The 23,514-nt window shown below is 43.9% G+C and overlaps 1 protein-coding gene across 6 annotated transcripts in view; it reads right to left on the reverse strand.

Annotated features, from left to right (window-relative positions):
- Positions 1–23,514, reverse strand: part of MAP3K3 (mitogen-activated protein kinase kinase kinase 3) — a 70,592-nt gene that overhangs the window by 18,320 nt on the left and 28,758 nt on the right. For all 6 annotated transcript variants that reach the window (XM_058675326.1, XM_058675323.1, XM_058675327.1 and 3 more), the window contains 3 exons: positions 20,236–20,335; positions 15,542–15,655; positions 5,753–5,873 (listed from right to left, as the gene is read on the reverse strand). In XM_058675326.1, coding sequence (XP_058531309.1) covers positions 5,753–5,873; positions 15,542–15,655; positions 20,236–20,335 — 335 coding nt within the window. The remainder of the gene's footprint in view (positions 1–5,752; positions 5,874–15,541; positions 15,656–20,235; positions 20,336–23,514) is intronic.

Consider the following 23,514-nt stretch of genomic DNA (forward strand, 5'->3'; position numbering starts at 1 on the left):
TCAGCCTTACCCACTTCTTGCTGCAGTCCCTCCACTGTGATACCTGCTACTTTCGGGTACAGTCATTGAAACCTTTGGTTGTCTAACACAGCGTCAGCAGCGCTCCACATCTGGTCTTCAGTTTTGCCCATGTCAAGGGTTGGGTGTGACCATCCCATGGAACAGGGCAGTGTGCAGCCCTGACGTGAGGCATTGAGACTCTGGATTGATGGCTGCCTGATGATGCAAGCAGAAGGAAGAGCTCCTTCCGTGTGCACCATCATCAGGGTAGCTTAACCCTAACACAGAGCCTGCTACTCTGGCTCCTCCAGTGATTCCATAAGCTAGAATGTGCAATGCATCTCTTTTCCTGAGACTAGCTAGAGTGGGTTCTCATTGTTCAACTGAATGATGACCAATGTATCTGCAGTGAAAAGATTACATATTGGGTCCAGCATGATAGCCTAGTGGCTAAATCCTTGCCTTGTATGGGCCAGGATCCCACATAAGTGCTGATTTATATCCTGACTGTTCCACTTCCCATCCAGCTCCCTGCTTGTCGCCTGGGAAAGCAGTCCAGGATGGCCCAAAGCCTGAGGACCCTGCACCTGTATGGGAGACCTGGAAGAGGCTCCTGGCTTCAGATCGGCTCAGCTCCGGCCTTTGCAGCCACTTGAGGAGTGAACCTGCAGATGAAAGACCTTTCTCTCTGTATCTCTTCTCTCTGTATATATACCTTTACAATAAAAAGTGTATCTTTTACTGAGGATACCTATGTTCTCATCTACCAGTTCCACTAAACTCTCTTCTGGTTTTACATGTGGGATGGGAATCAGCTCACAGAAAGCCAGGATTGCAGACCTAGGAAGGCCTAGGGGAAAACAGCAAAGGTTTTCTGAGCTTTTATTTCTAGCCAGACTTTCACTTTTTCCAATCCACACTGTGGCCTACAGAGAGTCAGCATTGTTATCTGATGGGCAACATGCCAGGGGCTATTGTGCACAGACCCACAGCCTGGAGCAGGAAAGGGAAGTCTCCCCAAACCAATGGCTATCAGAGGAAGCGAATGGAAAAACCAGGAGTTGGCAGAACTACTCCAGGGTATTTTCAGTTTTGTTTTTATCTTCATTTCAGAAATTGGAAACCAATGCTATACAACAGTAGTCACGAACAAACGACAGGCAGCTGAGCTGGCCAGGACAGTGGACCACCAGGTTTGCTGACAGTCACACACTTACCATCAGAAAGTACAGTGCTATGCAAAAATAGCTCGTTCTACAGGACTCAGGAGGCAGGTGAAGGCAGCAGTGAAGGATCCCTGGGATACCCTTCCTGGCATTCTAGCCTGATTTGCAAGGCTAGCCTTATTGGGCTATTTATGCTATGGGATCCATCCCAGCACCCACCAAAACACACAGCACAGGAGTGAGCGCTTTGTGGTTGTTGGTTCAGAGTGGCCCACAGCATTCTACAACAAAGAGGAGCCCAGCGTAAACTGTCAGCCATCCACATTCCTCCTGGGGCATGCTTGCTCTCTGCTAGCCTCCTTATCCCCAAAAAGTAAAGTAGTCTGAGAACAACTCACTGTAGGCTATTGATTCTTCAGCTCTATACAGACTCAAGCTCAACAAGAGGCTTTCAGATTCTGGCCCACTTCATAGGAGAACCTTTATCAAGAAGCTGATGCGGTCAGGAAGCTGCCTCCACTGGGAGTTCTCGGGCTTTGGGTCAGTGTTAATGTGCAGGTCATCGCAAGCACAACAGACAGCCTTCTTTCTCTGACCATCAACTATTTTCCAAACCCTTTCCTCTTCTGTCGAACAGATGAAATGGGGGAGAAAATTATCTTTTTTTTCTTTAACAGAATATTTTAATGAACATTTCCAAATGCTTCTCAACATTTTCATCAAGATAATGGAAACACCTCCAATATGTTTCAGTGTTCAAAATTTCCATTTTATTTTGAACTTGCTATCACCACTAAATAGTTTCTAGAGCCACAGAAGAACTTACAGTGAGCATGAGGAGCCTGTAAAGTGAAGGAGAGCAGGAGACTTCCACCCTTTCAAACCTACCCTAGGACTGAGTTTAGACCACACATAGTGTGCCAACTCTCTACTGCCCAGTTGTCATGTGTAAGTCATTCTTTCAACAGTTTTTTCCCCCTCCTCTTTGCCAAGCTCTGCCACAGCTGCAAATTTTGTTTCCTTTAAGCATCTACTCACCCATGGCCTCCTCTTACTGTCTTTATTTTTCCTATTACAATGTGCTCAGGTCTGAAGCCTAAAATTATCTTGACTTCATTGCTGTTGCTCCCGTAAGTCACCAGTCCATGTCTTTCCCCCCGACCCCTCTTCACTACCCAACTCCTTTGGAGAGCTATTACCTCTGCAAGTTGGGGGTTGCAGTCTAGCTTGTTTCATTATGGGATGAAGCAACAAAACAAGGAGAAAAATGTAAAATAGAGGCAAAGAAACTTAAGATATACTACTAGAACAACAAAAGTCGAGGGATGGAGGGATGAACACTTTAACTGAGGCTTAGCTGCACAGCCTAAGGGCACCACTCCATAATTTATAGGGTCAAAGTAGCCAGGATTAACATGGGCAAAGATGGACGTACATCCACATATAAGAAAATTCTATCTTCCTATTGATTAATCACCATAGGAAATTTTTTCAAAGATTTATTTATTTTATTACAAAGCCAGATATACAGAGAGGAGGAGAGACAGAGAGGAAGATCCTCTGTCCAATGATTCACTCCCCAAGTGAGCCACAACGGGCCGGTGCGCGCTGATCCGAAGCCAGGAACCAGGAACCTCTTCCAGGTCTCCCACGCGGGTGCAGTGTCCCAATGCATTGGGCCGTCCTCGACTGCTTTCCCAGGCCACAAGCAGGGAGCTGGGCCATGCCGCCGGGCCCTCACCATAGGAAATTAACTCTTGAGTTAACTCATTACCTAGGAGGGTCTTCTGTGATTTTTTGTTAGGTTTTTTTTAAATTATGAACTAATTTAACAGGCTGCTTGGCCTGAAGAAAAAAATTGAAATTCAAGGTGTGATTTTATGATGAAATTTTATGATGAAATTAAATTTCAATTATGATTTAAAAAGAAGACTGAAATGATGGTAAATTCCAAATATTTGAAAAAACTGTCAATGAAAGATGCTATCTGTGTTGCTCAAGAAAACAGTACCAGAATCAATGACCAAAGCACAAGCAGATTTTTAAAATCAGAAGGAATTTCAAATAAACAGAGCTATCTAAAACTGTACTAGGGGGCTGGTGCTGAGGCACAGCAAGTAAAGATGCTGCCTACGGTGCTGTTATTATACACAGGTGCTGGTTTGAATCCTAGCTGATTCACTTGCCATCCAGTTCCCCACTACTGTGATGGGAAAGTAGCAGAAGATGGCCAAGAGCTTGGGCTCCAGCACCCATGCAGGAGACCTGAAAGAGGCTCCTGGCTTTAGTCTGGCACGGTTCTGGCCATTGCAACAATCTGGGAAGTGGATGGAAGATCTCTGTCTCTCTCCCTGTTCCATTCTATGTAATTCTTTCAAGTAAATACTACATCTTTTTAAAAAATTTTATTGGGCTACTTTGTCCATTCCCTTCTTTGCAAATGCTGCAATAAGAACTGAATGCCGGGCCCGGCGGCATGGCCTAGCGGCTAAAGTCCTCGCCTTGAAAGCCCCGGGATCCCATATGGGCGCCGGTTCTAGTTCCGGCAGCTCTACTTCCCATCCAGCTCCCTGCTTGTGGCCTGGGAAAGCAGTCGAGGACGGCCCAATGCATTGGGACCCTGCACCCGCGTGGGAGACCTGGAAGAGGTTCCTGGTTCCCGGCTTCGGATCAGCGCGCACCGGCCCATTGCGGCTCACTTGGGGAGTGAATCATCGGACGGAAGATCTTCCTCTCTGTCTCTCCTCCTCTGTGTATATCTGGCTGTAATAAAATGAATAAATCTTTAAAAAAAAAAAAAAAAGAACTGAATGCCCTGAATATCTCTCACCAAACATGGGGATGTTAATTTTGATGGTGAAGGAGGGAGAACAGGTGGGAAGGTGACCTGCTCTTGGCAAGCCAGTTTCTGTGCTTTTGGCTCCACTGTTGCTTCTAGGACTTTCCCTAACCCTTCATGCTTTAACCTTCGCTCTTCTCTCTTACTGTATCCCTTTACTTCCAGAAAGCCTATGTTGCACCAGCCCACAGCAAGCACTCAGACATTTGTGGAGAAAAATGACAAATCTGCATCTCCAATCCTTGATCCCTCCACCTATCATTCAGAACAACTTGGGTTCCTGGAACCCACCAGATTCTTTTGTGACCCTATCTGGCAGGAGTACTTCTCTTGTGCCGGAAATACGTGTGTCTACTTTACACACACGTCAACTCTTATGGTGCCTGTTCTGTCAAAGTCCTCTCCCATGCAAAATTGGCTATTGCCTCCACTCTTGCCTTTCTACATGCTTTGCTGTTGCATCCAACCCAGTCCAACAGCTGGTGAACAATGCTTGCTGAAACAAGGAAGCAGGGATCTAGGTGTGCTGAGAGCCTATGTGGATTATTTTCTAACTCAACAGGAAGTACCTCACAGAAGTTTTATTTCTCAGCATTTCTAACCAGAGAAATAACTTCCATATAGGGCTCCCTATGACATGGACAAAGAGCTTAAATGGCCTAATATTTAGCTCCTGCCTCCACACACAAATCACAGGCTCTTGTTTGGGGTCAGGAAACCAGATACTGCTCTATGCCAACCCTCAGCAATTAGCCTATAATGCTGTACCCCTTTCCACCCCCCAGTTACCCAGTCTCTGCAATGACACTGGTAAAGAGACCATGTTAACAGTTTCCCAGGTACTAGGGCACCCGGATTTCAGGGACAAGGCCTCCCTGATGCAGTATTACTGCCTCACATCAACCAGTTACCTACAGGAACCTGAATTTCACATACAGACTTTTAACTTGGTAACACTATCAATGTTTACTTGGGTTCTAGAAATTACTAAGTGAGGCAAATCACTCACAGCCAAACTCAGCAACAGGACCAATGCTCAGGCTTTCCAAACTCAGCTCGGATCCTCAGAGAGTCCTGTTTGGGGAAATTCTACTCATATGACAAGGGCAAAAGTGGCTTCCTGGCAGCAGCAAGGGTTTCAACACCAAGAGAGCAGTAGGCACAAAACAAACGTTTGGTAAGAGTTCTCTCTTAACAGAAATTTCCTAATTCCTTCTCCCCAGATGCTGGGAAATGGGATCCAGAAAAATACTAGATCACCCAGTGCAACTCACAGCCCTGACCGGGACTTCTTCCCCAGGGGAGTCTGGCAGCAGCTCCACAGCCTGGCTGGTTATCCAACCATAAACGCTATGTTAACAGTCTCCCATCCCTCCCAGTCTGACTCTCCAAGAATTTCCATTGACCAGCGTTCTCCTCAAAGCAGGTTCTTTGTGGAAAGATGGCCAAAAGTGAGTACAGCCTTTGCTGGAAGTCTTCAAGCAGATGTTTCAGACTGTTTTTTCAGGAATGTTAAGAAGAATTTAATCATGTACTATAACATTACGCTGTAAGTTCCTTGAAGGATTAGGATAACGTTCCAGTCATATCTCTACCTCTGTCCTCAAAAACCAACAGAGATATATACATACATATACCACAATGGATCAGTTGACACATGTTTGATCACTGCTTAATAACTAATTGATTTTTAAAAAACACAGACAGGTAAAATAGATCAGAGGAATAAAAGAGGTGAAATACTCACTGACGGAGAGGTGCCTGCTTCTGGACTCGGGGGGCTGGTACACGGTACTAATGTCCCCTGCGGACTGGGAAGCCTTGATCCGCACCTGCCTGGATGCTCCGGAGTGGGGGGAAGAGATTGTCTGTAAAAGAAGACAGATGCTGAGCCACACCTCGAAGCCAGCAGGCCTATAAGGCCCCTGCCCTGTCCCAGGACTCATCACACTCTCAGCCGCCTTCAATACTTTCTAATACATGAGTTATCTGTCTTTCCCCAAATTTCACTCATAATCTGTCTTGGGAAATCACTATTTGCTCAAGTTATTACAGCTTTAGTGCTTCATGAGGACTGAGATCTGATGCCCCAGTTTAATGGGTGATGACCAAGATCCAGAGGAATAGCAGGCATTTCTATAATAATGTTCCCAACTGAAAACAGAGCTGTAAATATCCTCTTGCTAAATTCTCCACAGAGCTTAGTAAGAATGGCAGAAAATTATTTAAGTAGCAAGATCACCTCCTGGGAGGGTATCAGAATGGACGATTAGGGCAACTTCCCTGCTCAGCAAAATTCTGGTTATGGGGCCCAGTGTGGTAGCCTGGTGGCTAAATCCCTTGCCTTGAATGTGCTGGAATCTTACGTGGGCCCAGTTCATGACACTGCTTGTGGCCTGGGAAAGCAGTAGAGGACGTCCCAAAGCCTTGGGACCCTACACCCGTGTGGTAGACTGGGAAGAGGCTCCTGGATCCTGGCTTTGGATCGGCTTGGCTCCAGCTGTTGTGGCCACTTGGGGAGTGAATCAACGGATGGGAGATCTTCCTCTCTGTCTCTTCTCCTCTCTGTAAATCTGACTGTCCAATAAAAATAAATAGATCTTTTTTAAAAAAATTCTGGTTACCAATTATGTATTTAAAAAAGCAGTCCAATTTTTTTTCTCTAACTATAATTGTGCCCTGAAAATTAAAGTAAGATTTGTTACTACAAAGTACCAGCATTTATAGGTAAACAATAATGATCATGTTCACCTGGGAAAAATTATTGTAGCACTTCTGTTTCAGAGACCAAGGACTTCAGAATGGGGTCAGCAGCCTTCCTACCCTGACACACACTTTGGCAGCTCGGTCAAGTCACTGGGTGAGCTTGAGAAAACAACGCAATGCAGGGGGGCTTCTGCACTGAGAAAATTTAAAAATGGAACCTTGGGGATGAGATTACAAACAAGCAGAGTACTATTGGGAGTGGGAATGGGCATTCAGGATTTATAAACATTTGAGTCAAAGTTTCTACTTGCTTCTCTACCTCTTCTACCTCCCATAAAGAAAAAAAAAAAAATCTGACCCAAACAAACTCTATATCCTGTCGTCCAGGAAAAAGGATTCCCGCTCCCAGAAGCCTGCTCTAAGCCGCCCAGGCCAGACTTTATCACATGCAGGGCTGTCTTGACAAACTGTCTTGCTCTGACAGGAAGTCAGAACCAAGGGGAAGTGAATGTTCTTGCTGAGGCCCCCGATGTGCAATAGTGCTCTGCTGAGAGTCAGAAAGGAAAAAACAGTCAAAGCCACATACTGGGAGCAGGTTTGTGACAGACAGAAAAAATCTGTAGCCTTGCAGTCAGAAAGAGCCGCATAATGAGCACTCAGGACACCTGCTTGGATGCGGAACTTTGTACAGAGGAAATTGAATAAATCTTGGCAACATGAACTTGAAATAACCCAAAGGACATACACTGAAAATCCTATTTTTTTTTTTTTTTTAATTTTTACTTGTGTTAGTGTTTTTAATTTGAAAGGTGGGGACTTGGTGTGGTAGCCTGGTGGCTAAAGTCTTTCCCTTGTATGCACCAGGATCCCATATGAGTGCCAGTGTTTGTATTCTGGCAGCTCCACTTCCCTTCCAGCTCCCTGCTTGTGACCTGGGAAAGCAGTGGAGGACAGCCCAAAACCTTGGGACCCTGCAACATCACTACTGCTCTCCACCCTCCCGTGGATGACCTGAAAGAAAATCCTGGCTTAGCTCCGGCTGTTGAATCCACTTGGAGAGTGAACCAGCAGAAGGAAGAACTTTCTTTCTGTATCTTCTTCTCTCTGTAAATCTGATTTTCCAATAAAATTAATTTTTTAAATTGAATTGTGTATTTACAAAGAGAAAAGAAGAGACAGAGAGATTTTCCATTCACTGGTTCAGTCCCCAAGTGACCATATGCCAGAGCTGTGCTGGTTAGAAGTTAGGAGCCTAGAGCTTCTTCCGAGTCTCCCAAGTGGGTACAGGGGCCAAAGAACTTATAGATCATTTTTCATTGCTTCCTAGGCAAATTAGCAGGGAGCTAGATCAAAAGTGGAACAGCAGGATTTGAATTGGCACCCTATGGGATGCAAACACCTACTAGGCTACAGCCCCTAATCTTTCAATTTTAAAATCTAAAGCTGAGGGCCCGGTGCGGTGGCCTAGTGGCTAAAGTCCTCACCTTGAACATGCCGGGATCCCATATGGTCACCGGTTCTAATCCCAGCAGCTCCACTTCCCATCCAGCTCCCTGCTTGTGGCCTGGGAAAGCAGTCGAGGACGGCCCAAAGCCTTGGGACCCTGCACCTGTGTGGGAGACCTGAAGGAAGTTCCTGGCTCCTGGCTTCAGATCAGTGCAGCACCTGCCGTTGTGGTCACTTGGGGAGTGAATTATCAGATGAAAGATCTTCCTCACTCTCTCTCAACTTCTCTGTATATCTGACTTTGCAATAAAAATAAATTAATCTTAAAAAAAAAATCTAAAGCTGAGACAGGAAAGGGGATTCAACAGCCAGCACAACAAGGATTTGTAAAAGGGAAGACTGAATTTGTAGCACCAGTTTGGAAAGCAAATGACAGGATCCCTTGAAGGTTACAGAAAAGGGCTTCTCACACTTTCATGTACAGATGAATCAACCTTGATCCTGTGTTAACTGCAGATTCTGACTCAGGAGGAACTGGGGTTCAGAGACTCACATCTTATACACTTCCAGGTAATAGGATGCTGCTGAGCCACAGCCACACTCAGAGCAGGTAGTGAGTCACGCTTTCATAGAGTGCAAGGAGAGCCCGCAGGTATGAAGTCCTATAGCTAGACGAAACTTATTTATTCAACAGACAGAGCTCCCACCTGCCAGCTCACTTTCTAAATGCCCTCAACAGCTGGAACTGAGCCAAGCCAAAGTCAGGAGCTCAATCCAGGTTCCCTACGTGGGGGGCAGGGACTCAACTACCTGAACCCTCACCTGCTGCCTCTCAGGAGCCTAGAGTTGAATCAGGCACTCTGCAATGGGCCAGGGGCATTTTAACTGCTAGGCATCCTACAGTGAAGTGCAGGTTTGAGTCATGACTACACTGTTTCCAATCCAGCTCCCTGCTAATACACCTGGGAAGGCAGTGGAAGATGGCTCCAGTAACTGGGCCCCTGCCACTCACATGGACATCAGGATGGTGTTCCTGGCTCCTAGCTACAACCTGGCCCAGGCCTGGCTGTTGTGGCTATTTCAAAAGTGAACCAGCAGATAGAAGATCTCTAGCTCTGCTTGTCCATGTCTCTAATTCTGCCTTTCAAATAAATAAATCTCTCTCTCAAACAAAACAAAACAAAACAAGCACATCTCACTGAAGAACTTTGTGTGCTGTGGCTCAAACAATAAGAAAAATTACCAGGAAACCACAACCATAAAGATCTGTACTAACTTCTGAAAAGAAGTTTCAGAAGGTCAACGCACAAATTATTTTAACAAAAGATCTGGTGACATGCTGTAAAAGAAGTAAGTATATTCAACTGTGCATGGGGAACAAAGAGGGAAGGGGCTGCTCTCACCTGATATGTGAGAGTACAGGATAAGGAATGGCAGGCTGGAGCTCAGGGTGTTTCTTGTCCATAGATTTATTTTCCTTGGAAAGACAAATTTACAAAGAGAAGGAGAAAGAGAGAGACACACAGAGAGAGAAAATATTCCACCTGCTAATTCAGGCTCTAAATGGCTGAAAGAGCTGGAGCTGTTCTCACCCTAAGCCAGGAAATGTGAGCTTCTTCCAGGTCTGCCACATGGGTGCAGGGTCCCAAGGCTTTGGGCCATCTTCCACTGCTGTCCCAGGCCACAAGTAGGGGACTGGATGATTTGTTAACAGCCTTTTAAAATATCTGTTTTAGCGGGTTTGCACCACGATATAGTGGGTAAAGCTGCCATCTCCAGCACTGGCATCCCTTGTGCGGCTGGTTCAAGTCCTGGCTGCTTCACTTCTGATTCAACTCTCTGCTGATATGCCTGGGAACACATTAGAAATTGGTCCAAGTTCTTGGGATCCTGCACTCACATGGGAGACCCAGAAGAAATTCCTGGCTTTGAACATGAACGGCTCTATAGCCGTTTGGGGAGTGAACCAGCAGATGATAGCTCTGTCTCTGTAACTCTGCTTTCAAAGAAATAAATCATTTTAAAAATCTGTTTTAGATGCACATGGGGGGCATGAGAATTCACTGAGGCCTGTACAGGGCGTCTAATACCATGAAGGACTGAACAAAATGGACAACACTCCTAGCCAAGCTTTGACAACAGGTATTTGGGCAAGCTGACTCGGAGGTAGACTATGTCATCCCACGAACTTTGGAGCGTTTTCCTCAACCCTGAGCATCTCAGAACTATCCCCTCCAAACACATTGCACATCAGGGGCCCTAGGACGACATCAAGTGAGTGGCCATCCACATCCTCAGGTACTGGTGTGGTCAGGCTGCTAGGAGAGGCCCTCTCTTCCTCTCTCCAATTCCCCCAGAAACAAGAAGACTAGAACGGAAGATTGGAAGCAGTTGTCTCATCTACTTTCCCCTATTCCTCGATCCTTCTCATCCTAATCAGCGGCTCACACGGGGCATGCATCCTTCTCAACTATGTACACATCATCAAAAATAAAATAAACCCATTATGATAAAAAAATAAAAATCTGTTTCAGAGCCATACATATGGAGAATAATGGATGCCATGTTAATAATCTATTATCCATATTTTTTTTCTTTAAAAATATTTATTTATTTGAAAGGCAGCACATTAGAAAGGGGGAAAAAAAAAGAGAAAGAGAGAGAGAAAGTAAGAAGGGTCTCCCATGAGGGTGGAAGGGTCCCAAGCACTTGGGTCATCATCTACTGCTTTTCAGCCACATTAGCAGGACACTAGAGTCAAAGCAAAATAATCAGGATTCAAATCAGGTATTCCAATAGGGATGTCAGTGTTGCAAGTAGTAGCTTAACCTGTGAGCCATAATACTAGCCTCTCTTACTTTCTTTTTGTTCTAAAATAACAGGTTCATCCAAATTGAGATTTGATGAATAAATCTGGTTTTATTATCAATACTCTTAAATGTTTTAAAGGTTTTAAAAAGGTTTTAAAACATGTATGCATATATAAAAATATAATATCCTTAATCTTTCCTGACTAAAGTTGCAAGCTTTTTATGCTATTTAAATATCAAAATGACACTGATTCCTTGAAAATTCTGCTTTTCTGATCTTCGTTAGCTCAGTTATCTTCTAAGTTGAGAGGACCAGGACAATACAATATCTCACACATTTTTTCCCATGGAAAACATATTTTCTATTCTACTTCTACATGATATCCAATTGTACAGGGACCTAGGTAAGGTTTTCCAGGGTTTTAACAGTTCTGAGGGCCTTTTCCTGGGTGGCAATGATGGCACTGGACAAGAGGTTGGGACATCAGGATTCCATCTCAGCCCTGTCAATGTTTGCCGTCTTAACTGAGGAGTAGCTCTATCAATGCTTCCCAAAGTCTGCAACAACAGGAAACTGGAGATGGAAGTTAGGACAGAATCCAGGTGAGCCAGTATAGGACCCAGGCATCTTAACTGCTAACCCAAATGCCTATTCCTCGAGTTGTTACTTAAAATAAAAAAAGATTTTTATTTGAAAGGCAGATGTTATAGAGAGTAAGGACAAATGGACTGCTCATTCCCCCAAATGGCCTCAAGAGTCAGAGCTAAACTGAGCTTAATCCAAAGCTGGGAGCTTCTTCCGGGTCTCCCACGTGCACACAGGGTCCCAGGGCCATGGGCCATCCTCCACTGCTTTCCCAGGTCTTAAACAGAGAGCTGAATCAGAAGTGGAGCAGGCAGGACACAAAATGGCACCCCCAAGACCTGCTATGCCACATCAGTCCCAGTGGCAATTACCACTTTTAAATAGGGATTAGACAAAAACTATTCTGGCCCATCAGTTTTGTTCATCTTCCTGTACCTGTCTCATTATTTCAAGAGGATTGCAAAGAACTGTCCGGTAGAAAATCCTTGATATTTGGCAAGTTAGTGCCAAACTTACTGACAGAAAACTTGAGAAGTGTGCAATATCTGGATAAGATCAGAATTCTACTTATGTCAGAAAGAATCTGATGTAACCAAGCACAGTGATTGAGTGCTTAGTTTTTATCATTCAATTCCCAGTGACCAAACAATGTTAAACTTCAGATGACGACAGTACTAGAAAGTCAGCAGTATGACAGATTTAAGAACTGGATGCAAACATGTTTAATGAATAAGGCTTTAACAGAAATAACTTAAATGTTCATGGTCCAAAGCAGGTCTAAAGCAACAAGAGCCACTACAGCAGATGATAACAACACCTCAAAACAACAACAGAAACCAAGTGTAGAGAGGCAGTTCTGTGATGACTCAAGACCATGAGTCGTCAGGCAGGAACATGGGGTCTAAGTATGTCTTAGCTGTGTAACTTGGCTGAGAGATCAAGGGCAGGAGGGTTGCAAGCTGTCACAGAAGGGTCAGAAGAAAGGGAGTCGACAGAGAAGGCGGCACACATTTCAAACAGGGCTAGGAATGGAAGTAAAGGAATGGGTGGTGACAAAAGCTAGAAGTGGTAACTGCTAAAAACCGTGGAAATGATAGTTTGCATATATAGATGAAGACTAGGCGACATGGGATTTACAGAGGCACCATCCGAAGGGTGAGCACGGAACAATTCTGAATTACCATTGTTTTCATGAAGAAAACCCAAGTCTAGCAAAGTCAGATATATATACAGAGAGGAGGAGACAGAGAGGAAGATCTTCCATCCAATGATTCACTCCCCAAGTGACCACAACGGCCGGTGCTGTGCCGATCTGAAGTCAGGAGCCAGGAACTTTCTCCAGGTCTTCCACGTGGGTGCAGGGCCCCAGGCCCTAGGCCGTCCTCAACTGCTTTCCCAGGCCACAAGCAAGGAGCTGGATGGGAAGTGGGGCTGGGAATAGAACTGGCACCCATATGGGATCCCAGCGCATTCATGGTGAGGACTTCAGCTGTTAGGTCACCATGCCGGGCCCTGATGTGAAGTGTTTTTTTTTTTAACAAAGATTTATTTAGTTATCTGAAAGAGTTAAAGAGAGAGAGGATATTCCATTCTCTTCTTCCGTCAGATGACAACAATGGCCAGAGTTAGACTAAAGTCAGGAAACAAGAGCTTCATCCAGGCCCCCCTCATAGGAGGCAGGGCCTGGGCATTTGGGTCATCTTCTGCTTTTCTCAGGGCTCACAATCACAGTGTGGGGTGCCAGCTCCCAGTCGAGCAATTCTATCATTATATCATCAACTTCAGCTTCTGTAAGGAAGGGGCTTGCTGAGGACGAGCTCGGCTACACTCTTGCTCACAATTCAAAAGGCATTCGCTGTTCTGGTGAGAAAGGAGTTATAAAACAATAAAACAGCTCTTGCTCCTGGGACTTGATAATCTTTCTGGGGTAACATTAGCATGAAAAACCTAGATGGCAATTATTACACAACCTATAAAGTCAGTGTACAAACTACACCCAATGACTAAAGGAATAAGGAATAATTTAAATGACTTCAGTCAAAAATGATGACGAAATTGTGGCAGAAAAATCAAACTGAATCCTAAAGAAAAACATGACAACCATGGACTGACGAAGAGGAAGAAAGAGAAACTACAGGGCTACAAAGTGGGGAAGTGTGAGGGTGTGGGAAGATGAGATTGGGGAGGTGAAAACTGGGGTTGCTGGTTGGGGACTTTGATTACATTTAGGTTTTACATGACAGGCAACAAAGAGGAACTTAGGCAGCAGCTAAGCAACTTGAACACAGAAATTAAATATTGCATATATTTGTGGGTTTTTTTTAAGATTTATTTATTTTTATTGCAAAGTCAGATACACAGAAAGGAGGAGACAGAGAGGAAGATCCTTCATCCGATGACTCACTCCCCAAGTGACAACAATGGCCGGTGCTGTGGCAATCCAAAGCCAGGAGCCAGGAACCTCCTCCAGTCTCCCACACAGGTGCAGGGTCCCAAGGCTTTGGGCCGTCCTCTGATGCTTTCCCAGGCCACAAGCAGGGAGCTGGATGGTAAGTGGAGCTGCCGGGATCAGAACCGGCACCCATATGGGAATCCTGGTGCATTCAAGGCGAGGACTTCAGCCACTAGGCTACCACGCCAGGCCCAAGGCATATGTTTTACTTCATATTATTATAAAACACATACCCAGGAGGGGAAAAAAAAGACATATTTGAGACTGAGAAAAACACTCTTGCACAGGGACACTTCTGAAGAAACTGGTAGACGAAGGTTGCAGCTGGCATAGTGGCTTAACAGGCTAATCCTCTATCCTGTTGTACTAGCAACCTATGAGTGCCGGTTTGTGTCTTGGCTGCTCCAATTCTGATTCAGCTCTGCTTACGGTCTGAGAAAGCAGAGGATGGCCCAAGTCCTTGGGACCGTGCACTCACATGGGAGACCTGGAAAAAGCTCCTGACCACTTGAGGAGTAAACCAGTAGATGAAAGACCATCTTTATCTCCTCTCTGTAAAAATCTGCCTCACACACACAAACACAAAAAGACAGGCAGACCAAGACTGTACAAAATTCCATGAAACACAGGCCCCCAGGAACCTTTCCAGAAAAGAAACTCTGCACTGCCTCACTATGAACTTCACCCCTACACTGCCTCCATCTGGTGAAGCAGCAGCTGCTAAGTTACGTGAGGTCCTCCAGCCCACGGCCTTCTGTTCTATTGAACATGTGTCCTATGGAAAGGCAAATATGCTCAGAAGTCGAGTGATCCTTGTGGGTACTATGATGCAGCAAGTTAAGTCACCCCACTTGGGATGTCACATCCCCCATCAGTGTACCAACTTGAATCCCTGTTGTTGTTTCTGATCCAGCTGCCTGCTAAAGCACCTGGGAAGATAGCAGGTGATGGCCCAAGCACTCAAGTTCCTGCATTCATGTGGGAAACATGGATTGAGTTCTTGACTCCCAGCTCAGGCCCATTTGTTACAGGACAATTTGCAGTGTGAACCAGAGGATGGGAGACTCATTCCTCTCTTTTTCTCCCCCTGCTCTCTGTCTCTCTCTCCATCACTCTACCCTTCAAGTAAATAGGTAAATCTTTGGCAAGAACAAACACATGATACTTTTTTGCATCTTTCATAGCCTTTGCTAACCAGGGGGTCTCACACTAATCAAATCTCTCCTGGTGGGGTCAGAATCTAATTAAAGGACATCAACACTTGTATAGAGGAAAAGCATTTTCTCTTTGCATTGTGCTTTCCTCCCTCCCACACTATAAGGTAAAGACCCTTTAACTGCAACGTTAACAGTGACAATCTGGATTCTCAGTGAAATCAAATGCAGAAGGACTGCTGGCCACCGATTCAGTGGGCTGGACTGTGCCTCACGCTGTCACTTCAGCAATGACTGAAAAACTCTACCACGGACACAAGGCAACTCCTGAAGGGAAGCAAGCTTTGTCACCAGATGTTGGGCCAGAACAGGGGCTACTTACATGGTTTTTGTCCTGGGACAGCAGCAGTATCCTAAGGCTCTTCATGCTTGAGCTTCTATCCAAAATGTCAATTGCTTTATCAAGATCATCTTGGTTTTTCAGCAGGATGGAAAGCTGGACACAGAAAAAGGAAATAGGACATAATATAAAATACAGTAAAATATAAAATCTCACTGTTTCAGTTTTTGCAAAAATAAGGACAATAGGGACCAGCCCTAACTGGGGCTCAGATTTTAATATCATAATGTTTAAAGGCAACATTTAATATCATAATGTTTAAGTGACTAGAATATATGGAAACTATCTCGTCTGTTTCCATTCCACTGAAGCATCAAAGAGAATCTTCTGGGGCCCGGCATGGCAGCCACTAGGCTAAAGTCCTCGCCTTGAACACACCAGGATCCCATATGGTCACCTGTTCATGTCCCGGCAGCCCTGCTTCCCATCCAGCTCCCTGCCTGTGACCTGGGAAAGCAGTTGAGGACGGCCCAAAGATTTGGGACTCTGTACCCGCGTGGGAGACCCAGAAGAAGCTCCTGACTCCTGGCTTCGGACTGGCTCAGCTCCAGCCATTGCAGCCACTTGGGGAGTGAATCAACGGATGGAAATCTTCCTCTCTGTCTCTCCTCCTCTCTGTTTATCTGACTGTCCAACAAAAATAAACTAAATCTTTAAAAAGAGAGAATCTTCTTGAGCACAGGTAAGTCTAATTTACTATAAAGAGTAGAGGACAGGAGTTGGTATTCAGCCTAGCAATTAGGATGCCAGCACACTGTGTTCAGCACCCAGCTTTGTCTACTGTCTGGCTTCTTGGTAATGCAGGCCCTGGGAGACAGCAATGATGGTTAAAATAACTGGGCTCCTGCTATCCGTGTGGGAGACATGGGTTGAGTTTTCCGGCTCCCTGTTTCAGGCTTGTCCAAGCCCAGCTAGTGCAGCATTTGGGGAAAGAACTTTTGTGTGGGGGCACTCTCTGTCTCTCTCTTCTTCAGTCTCTATCTCTCAAAAATTAATTTATTCATTTTTAAAAGCAGAGGATATTATAAGTACAGGAGCAGGTGCTGGACCCAGCAGGTTAAGCAGCCAATAGCGACGCTCCCATTCTAGAGAAGAGTTCCAGTGTAAATCTGGCTACTCACCTGCCTTCTTTTTATGTATTCACTTTAATTTTTTTTTAAAAAAAGATTTATTTTTATTGGAAAGGCACATTTTACAGAGAGGAGGAGAGACAGGGAGATCTTCCATCCACTGGTTCACTCCCCCAAACAGCTGCAAAGGCCTAGAGCTGAGCTGATTCAAAGCCACGACCTCCTCCAGGTTGCCCACTTGGGTGGCAGGGTTCCAAGGAGTTGGGCCATCCTCCGCTGCTTTCTGAGGCTGTAAGCAAGGACTTAGACTGGAAGTGGAAAAGCCAGGAGAACTGCTGCCCATATGGGATGCTGGCAGTGCAAGACTAAGGATTACCCTGTTGAGCTGGCCCCATTGCACCTTCAACCCAATTTCTGCTAATGCATTTGGGAGGAAACAGATGACGGCACAAGTGTTTGTGTCCCTGCTACTCACTGGGAAACCCAGATGGAATTCGGGGTTCCTGATTCTGGTCTGGCTCGGTCCTGCTGTGGCCTTTTAGGGAGTGAACCAGCAAGTAAACAAACAAACAAACAAACAAAAACCACTCTGTGTGTGTGTGTTTGCCCAGGACCTACCAAATATAAGGTCTTATACAAGTGTGGTAAACACAAAATCACACAAAAATTCAGTTACTAATTTATAATACAAGGACATGAGAACTCTAAGTCCTAAGCTGAGAAAAGATAAGTAGTAAGAATAGTATTTAAAAGAAAATCTTAGAACTACTCTGGAATGGGATAATCTTTTTCACATCACTTCATATTACAAAACTACTGTCTTCCCAAGTGATGTTAAAAGTGGAAATATAAAAGGACTATTTGGGGTGCAGCATAAAGAAATTATTGGAGTAGATGTTAGCTTTCAAAACCACCATTCTATACCACTGCTGTCCAGTGCATAGAATACAATGCCAACAATTCCTAATAAACTTCAATAATTCAATTTTTAAATGAGCAAAACATTTTTTAAAAAAGAAGAAAAAAAATCAGCAAAAGATTAGATATTTGTCCAAAGAAGATATACAAATAGCCAATAAACACAGGAAAACATGTTCGGTATTATTAATCATTAGAGTAATACATATCAAAACCACAATGATATCTTACTTATTAAAATGTCTTTCTAAAAAACAAGGAAAAAGAAAATAACAAATATGATAAGGATAGCAGAGAAAGAGCTACACTCACACAGTGCTGCTGAATGTACAGTACTGTATGTACATGGTACAGCTGTGTTAGGAAAATCAGATAGTTCCTCAAAAAATTAAACAGTCTTTACGACCCAGCAGTTCTCTTCTCAAACGTTGGTTCTCCTCCCATATGTTAGAAAACTAAAACCATATGCTCACGAAAAAACTTCTACACAAATCTTCATAGCAGCCTACTCACAATGGTCAAAAAATGGAAACAAGCCAAGTATTCATCACAGATGAATGGATACAAGACGTGCCAAGGGAGACATCCATAAAGCAGAATATTTATTATTCAATCATAAAAGTGATGCAGTGCTGATACCTGGTACAACTTGGGTGACCCTTGAAAGCATATGCTTAGTGAAAGAAGCCATACACAGAAGGCTACACATTGCATGATTTCACTTATATCAAATTCAAAAAAGATTAGGCAAATCAAAGACACAGAAAGGATACATTGTTGCCAGGGCCTGCAAAAAAGTGCAGAGTGAAGAGTGATTGCTAATGGGTACAGGGTTTCTCTTTGGGGTGATAATACATTCTGGAATTAGACTAAGGTGTTGCTTGCACAATTCTGTGAATATGCTAAAAAGCATTGAGCCATATACTGTAAGAGGGATTTTATTCATGTTTTTTATATGAGAGGCACAGTGAAAGTCAAGAAAGGGAACTCCCATCCACTGTTCACTCTGCAAATACCCACAAGAGCCAAAGGCCAAGACCAAGCTGGGCCCGGGCTGAGACTGGGCCTGGTGAAAGCCAGAAGCCAGGCATGGACCCAGGTACCTAACTCTCCTGTGGCCTCCCAGGGTCAGTACAAACAGGATGATAAAGTCAGGAGCCAGAGCCAAAAATCCATTCAGGTACTCTAAAATGTGGAACGTAGGTATCTTAACCAGTATCTATCTATCTATCTATCTATCTATCTATCTATCTTTGTTTTGTTTTTTCTTTTTCTTTCTTTTTTTTTTTTAATTTTACATGAGGTAGATGATGTGGCATAGCTGTCTATGACTTATATCCTGTTATAAGGGTGTCTGCTTGCATCTTGGCACCTTCATTTCCATGGATTTCATATTTACATGTTTGGGTGCTCATGTTCTGTATTTAAAAAATGTTAGTTTTATATACTTTAAAATATTTGCATCTACATTACTTATTAACCAAATAGCTATTCCCAAATTTGCTGTATTTCCAAAACAAATCCCCGCCCAAACAAAAAGATCAGATAATCTTATTTTTGTGTTATTTGAAAATATATCCAACTGTAATTGTATATTTTGTAGGTAAGGAACTAGAGAGTGTTTAGGCACCAAAACAAAAACTCAGCAACATCAGGCTGCATTGTGCAGTGGCAGGTAAAGCCACGACCTGTGATACCAGTATCCCATATGGGTACCGGTTTGAGTACTGGATGCTCCATTTTTGATTCAGTTCCCTGACAATGTGCCTTAGAAAACAGCAGAAGAGATGGCCCAAGTACTTGAGTTCCTGCCACCCACATGGGAGATCCAGATGTAGTTCCAAGTGCCTGGCTTCAGCCTGGCGCAGCACAGGCTGTTGGAGCCACTTGGGGAAACCTCTCTCTCTCTGTCTCCCTCTCACTCTGTAACTCTTTCAAATAAATAAATCTTTAGATTTCAGCCCTAAAGTATCAGGGAAAATGAACTTTTTATTTAAAACAAACAAACAAACAAGAAAAAAAGCTACATACTAAGAATTTGACTCTCAAAGAGCTATAATGCTGCCCAACTCTCCTGTCCTGCCACCACTAACTCAATTCCCACAAAGTGCATGCTTTTACTGCATATAAATACAACACCTTTCAGACTGATGCAAACCACCACATCGAGCTGAGTACGGTTTTTAGTAGGTGTGAGGGAGCTGGGAAAGCAGCTGAATAACTGACACTGAATGAATTCCTGAGTTCAAAGTAGGCGTAAACATGGAATGGTGGGATTAGGGAAGAGGTAACCAAAGAAAGCACTGAAGCAGGTGCTAACTTTGGAAATAAGCTATAATCAGGAGTTAAACTCTGAGAGAAGACTTCAGCATTTATGACTGTTACAGAAAGTCGACCTCCCAGTTTTCTAACACTTCTCCAACCCATCCAGAAGCCCCTGCTTCTGTAACCCTACAAAATACAAGTCCTGGCCTTAAAACCACAACTGATTCCATCATATACCAGTAGAGCTACTGAATGAGTAGGAAATATATGTGTGATTTCCCACAAGTGAAAAATAGGAATCTAAATGTTGCTGGAATTAAGGAAAGGAGCTCTGGGAAAATGAAGCCTGCAGATGACATTAGAAGAACAGAGCTCAGTAAGCAGAGTTGCTGTGCTTGTCCAACACTCTCCATGCTTCCTCACCTCATTGTTCATGTAATGTAGATCAAGAGGTTGACCAAAAACGGCTGCCACCTTGTGCTCCACGTCTTCGTATCTCACAGGCCGGCTAAACGCTATAATTCTGAAAAACATGAGGGAAACATAGGGTTTAGAGAACAATGGTCCAAGTATGTTTTTCTTTTCTTTCTTTCCCCCGCAACACAGGATTCTGTATTTGCTTTCCCTCAATTTGCATTTTTCTCATTTTTTTTCCCTCTTACTTTTACCTTTTCACCATTTATCTGAACATCTCTTGGGCTTTTTCTCAGCATTTACTCATCATCTTTTTGAAAAAGTGACAGAAAGAAGAAGAACAATGAGGGAAAGTCAGAGCTTCCCATGCAGTCATTTACTCCCCATGTGTGTACAACAGAGAAGCCAGGCACCAGGGCAGGAACTCCAACTGGGTCTCCTGAGTAGGTGGCAGGTTTCTAAGCCTTAGAACCATTAGCTGTTGCCATGTATTAGCAGGAGGCTGAATTGGAAGCCAAGGAACCAACTCTTGATCTGGCACATCAATATGGACACAGCATCCCCATGTGGTAGTTGAACCTACTGACCAGAGCAGCCCTCCCTTCTCAGGTTTGGCGCCTGTAACCACTGCTTAGTCCCAGTCATTTGTTCTACCTCCTCAACATGGACCCTTCAGGCAATGAAAGTATCACAGTAAGCTACTCATATGAGGTGGCGGTTCCTCATTCCTGGGTGCCGGGTTGTGTGGAAAGTCGTGAGTGGTTTCCTCCTTTTTCTCCCCCCTTTCCCCAGGAAAAACAAGAAAAAATAGCAAATTTGGAAGCAATGAGTTCACCCAGTTATCCCTAAACCTTGATCCTTCCCACCCTGATCAATCATGTAATCACTATTTAAAAATAAAATTTATGCATTTAAAAAAAAACTGTGTTCCAACTGTTTTTGTTAGGAAATAAGCTATAAAACTTTGAGATTGAAGCACCAGTCCTAAAAGCACAATCTCAACTCCAAAGTGCCTCATCTCAGGACTTTCAGTATTTCCATTCAAGATGCCTCATGCTGGTTATCTTCAGAAATCAGACTTCCCAGCCCGGCACGAAGCATAGTGGCCTTGAATGTGCCAGGATCCCAAAAGGGCACGCTGATTCTAATCCCAGCAGCTCCACTTCCCATCCAGCTCCCTGCTTGTGGCCTGGGAAAGCAATCAAGGACAGCCCAAAGCCTTGGGACCTGCACCCGTGGGAGACCTAGAAGAAGCTCCTGGCTTCTGGCTTTGGACTGGCTCAGCTCCAGTCATTGTGGCCTCCTGGCGAGCGAATCATCAGACGGAAGATCTTCCTCTCTGTCTCCTCCTCTCTGTATATCTGCTTTTCCAATAAAAATACATAAATCTTTAAAAAAAAAAAAAAGATACTGCTTGTGAGGCCTACACCCCTATCAGAGCGCTTAGGTTCAGGTCCCAACTCAGGTGTTCATTCCAGCTTCCTGCTAATGCATACGCTGGGAAGCAGCAGTTGGTGGATCAAATACTTAGATTCATGCCAGGGGAAATTTGTTTTTTTTAAATCTATTTATTAATTTTTAATTGGGAAGGCAGATTTACAGAAAGGAGAGACAGAAAGATTTATCTGCTGGTTCACTCCCCAAGTGGCCACAACTGCCAGAGCTGAACAAATCCAAAGCCAGGAGCCCCATCCTGGTCTCCCATGTGTGTGCAGGGTTCCAAGGCTTTGGGCCATCTCCATTGCTCTCCTAAGCCACAGGTAGGGAGCTAAATGGAGAGTGGAACAGCCAGAACATGAACCCGCACTCATACGGATGCTGGTGCTTGTAGGTGGAAGATTAGCTAACTGAATCATTGTGCCGGCCATGCATGGAGATGTGGATTGAGTTTCTGGCTCCTGGTTTCACCGATTCAACCTTGGCTGCTGTGGGCATTTAATCAGGCAGATGGAAGATCTTTGTTCCTCTATCTCTGTGTTTCTGACATATAAACAAACAAATAACAACAAAGAGATAAGCAGAAGAGAATATCATATAGTAATTGATATATATATACACAGGTATACAGAAAATACAGGATAAACAAAAGTCTTGGAATAAGGGAAGTCTTACCAAATATAAACATAAAATATAGAAGACAAAAAGAAAGAAGACACTTAACAAAAATTTCAACTTCTCAAAATAAATTAAACGTCTCATCGCAAAATAAACAATTTAAAGTCAAACAAGGATAACCAAATTGTAGACTACACTTGTTAAAAAAAAAAGAAGAGGGCCCGGCGGCCTGGCCTAGTGGCTAAAGTCCTCGCCTTGAAAGCCCCGGGATCCCATATGGGCACCGGTTCTAATCCTGGCAGCTCCACTTCCCATCCAGCTCCCTGCTTGTGGCCTGGGAAAGCAGTCGAGGACGGCCCAATGCATTGGGACACTGCACCCGCGTGGGAGACCCGGAAGAGGTTCCAGGTTCCAGGCTTCGGATCGGCGCGCATCGGCCGTTGTGGCTCACTTGGGGAGTGAATCATCGGACGGAAGATCTTCCTCTCTGTCTCTCCTCCTCTGTGTATATCTGGCTGTAATAAAATGAATAAAATCTTTTAAAAAAAAAAAAAGAAGAAAAAGAAAACCCAAAAGACAAACAGCAAAATTCACAGAAGAGTTGGCAATAGCTAACAAACACTTGAAAATATGTTTGGGAAATGCACACCAAAACAACTTTCTTTTCTTTGACTGCCCAGGCATGATGACGTCACGCCAGCGTACAGTGCAGTAGCAGCACTCAGCCTGGGCCTCGATTCCTTGTCCTCTTCCCTGCCGACAGGAATGCTTTCATATCTTACCTCCTTCCCAGAGCAGGAGGTGGCATAACCAGAGGAAGAAGTAACAAAGGAAAGAGGTATCTAAGCCAAAGGCTTTTAATGAAATCTGATAATTTCTTAATATACTTTTGTGCTAGTTTGGCTCAATCAGAGCATAGCACAAAAGCCTTCATATCCCTGATCCACCATGTAATCATTACAAAAAATAAAATCTATTAAAAAATAAATAAAAAAATATTGTCCTAAAAAAAGCCTTCATATTCTAGAAGTATACTAATCACTAGATGTATGTGGGCAAATAACTTAAATTTAAAAATTGGTTCCTCAGTCTCACTAACCACATTTTAAGTGCTTACCAATTAGAGAAAACATTTTCATCACAGTAGAAAGTTTTACTGGATAACAGTGACAGAATATTACTGTAAATTATACTATACGCAATCTATTCTTCATACAAAGTTTAACAACTCTG

Source organism: Ochotona princeps, chromosome 17 (genome assembly GCF_030435755.1).
Source record: "Ochotona princeps isolate mOchPri1 chromosome 17, mOchPri1.hap1, whole genome shotgun sequence".
Taxonomy (NCBI): domain Eukaryota; kingdom Metazoa; phylum Chordata; class Mammalia; order Lagomorpha; family Ochotonidae; genus Ochotona; species Ochotona princeps.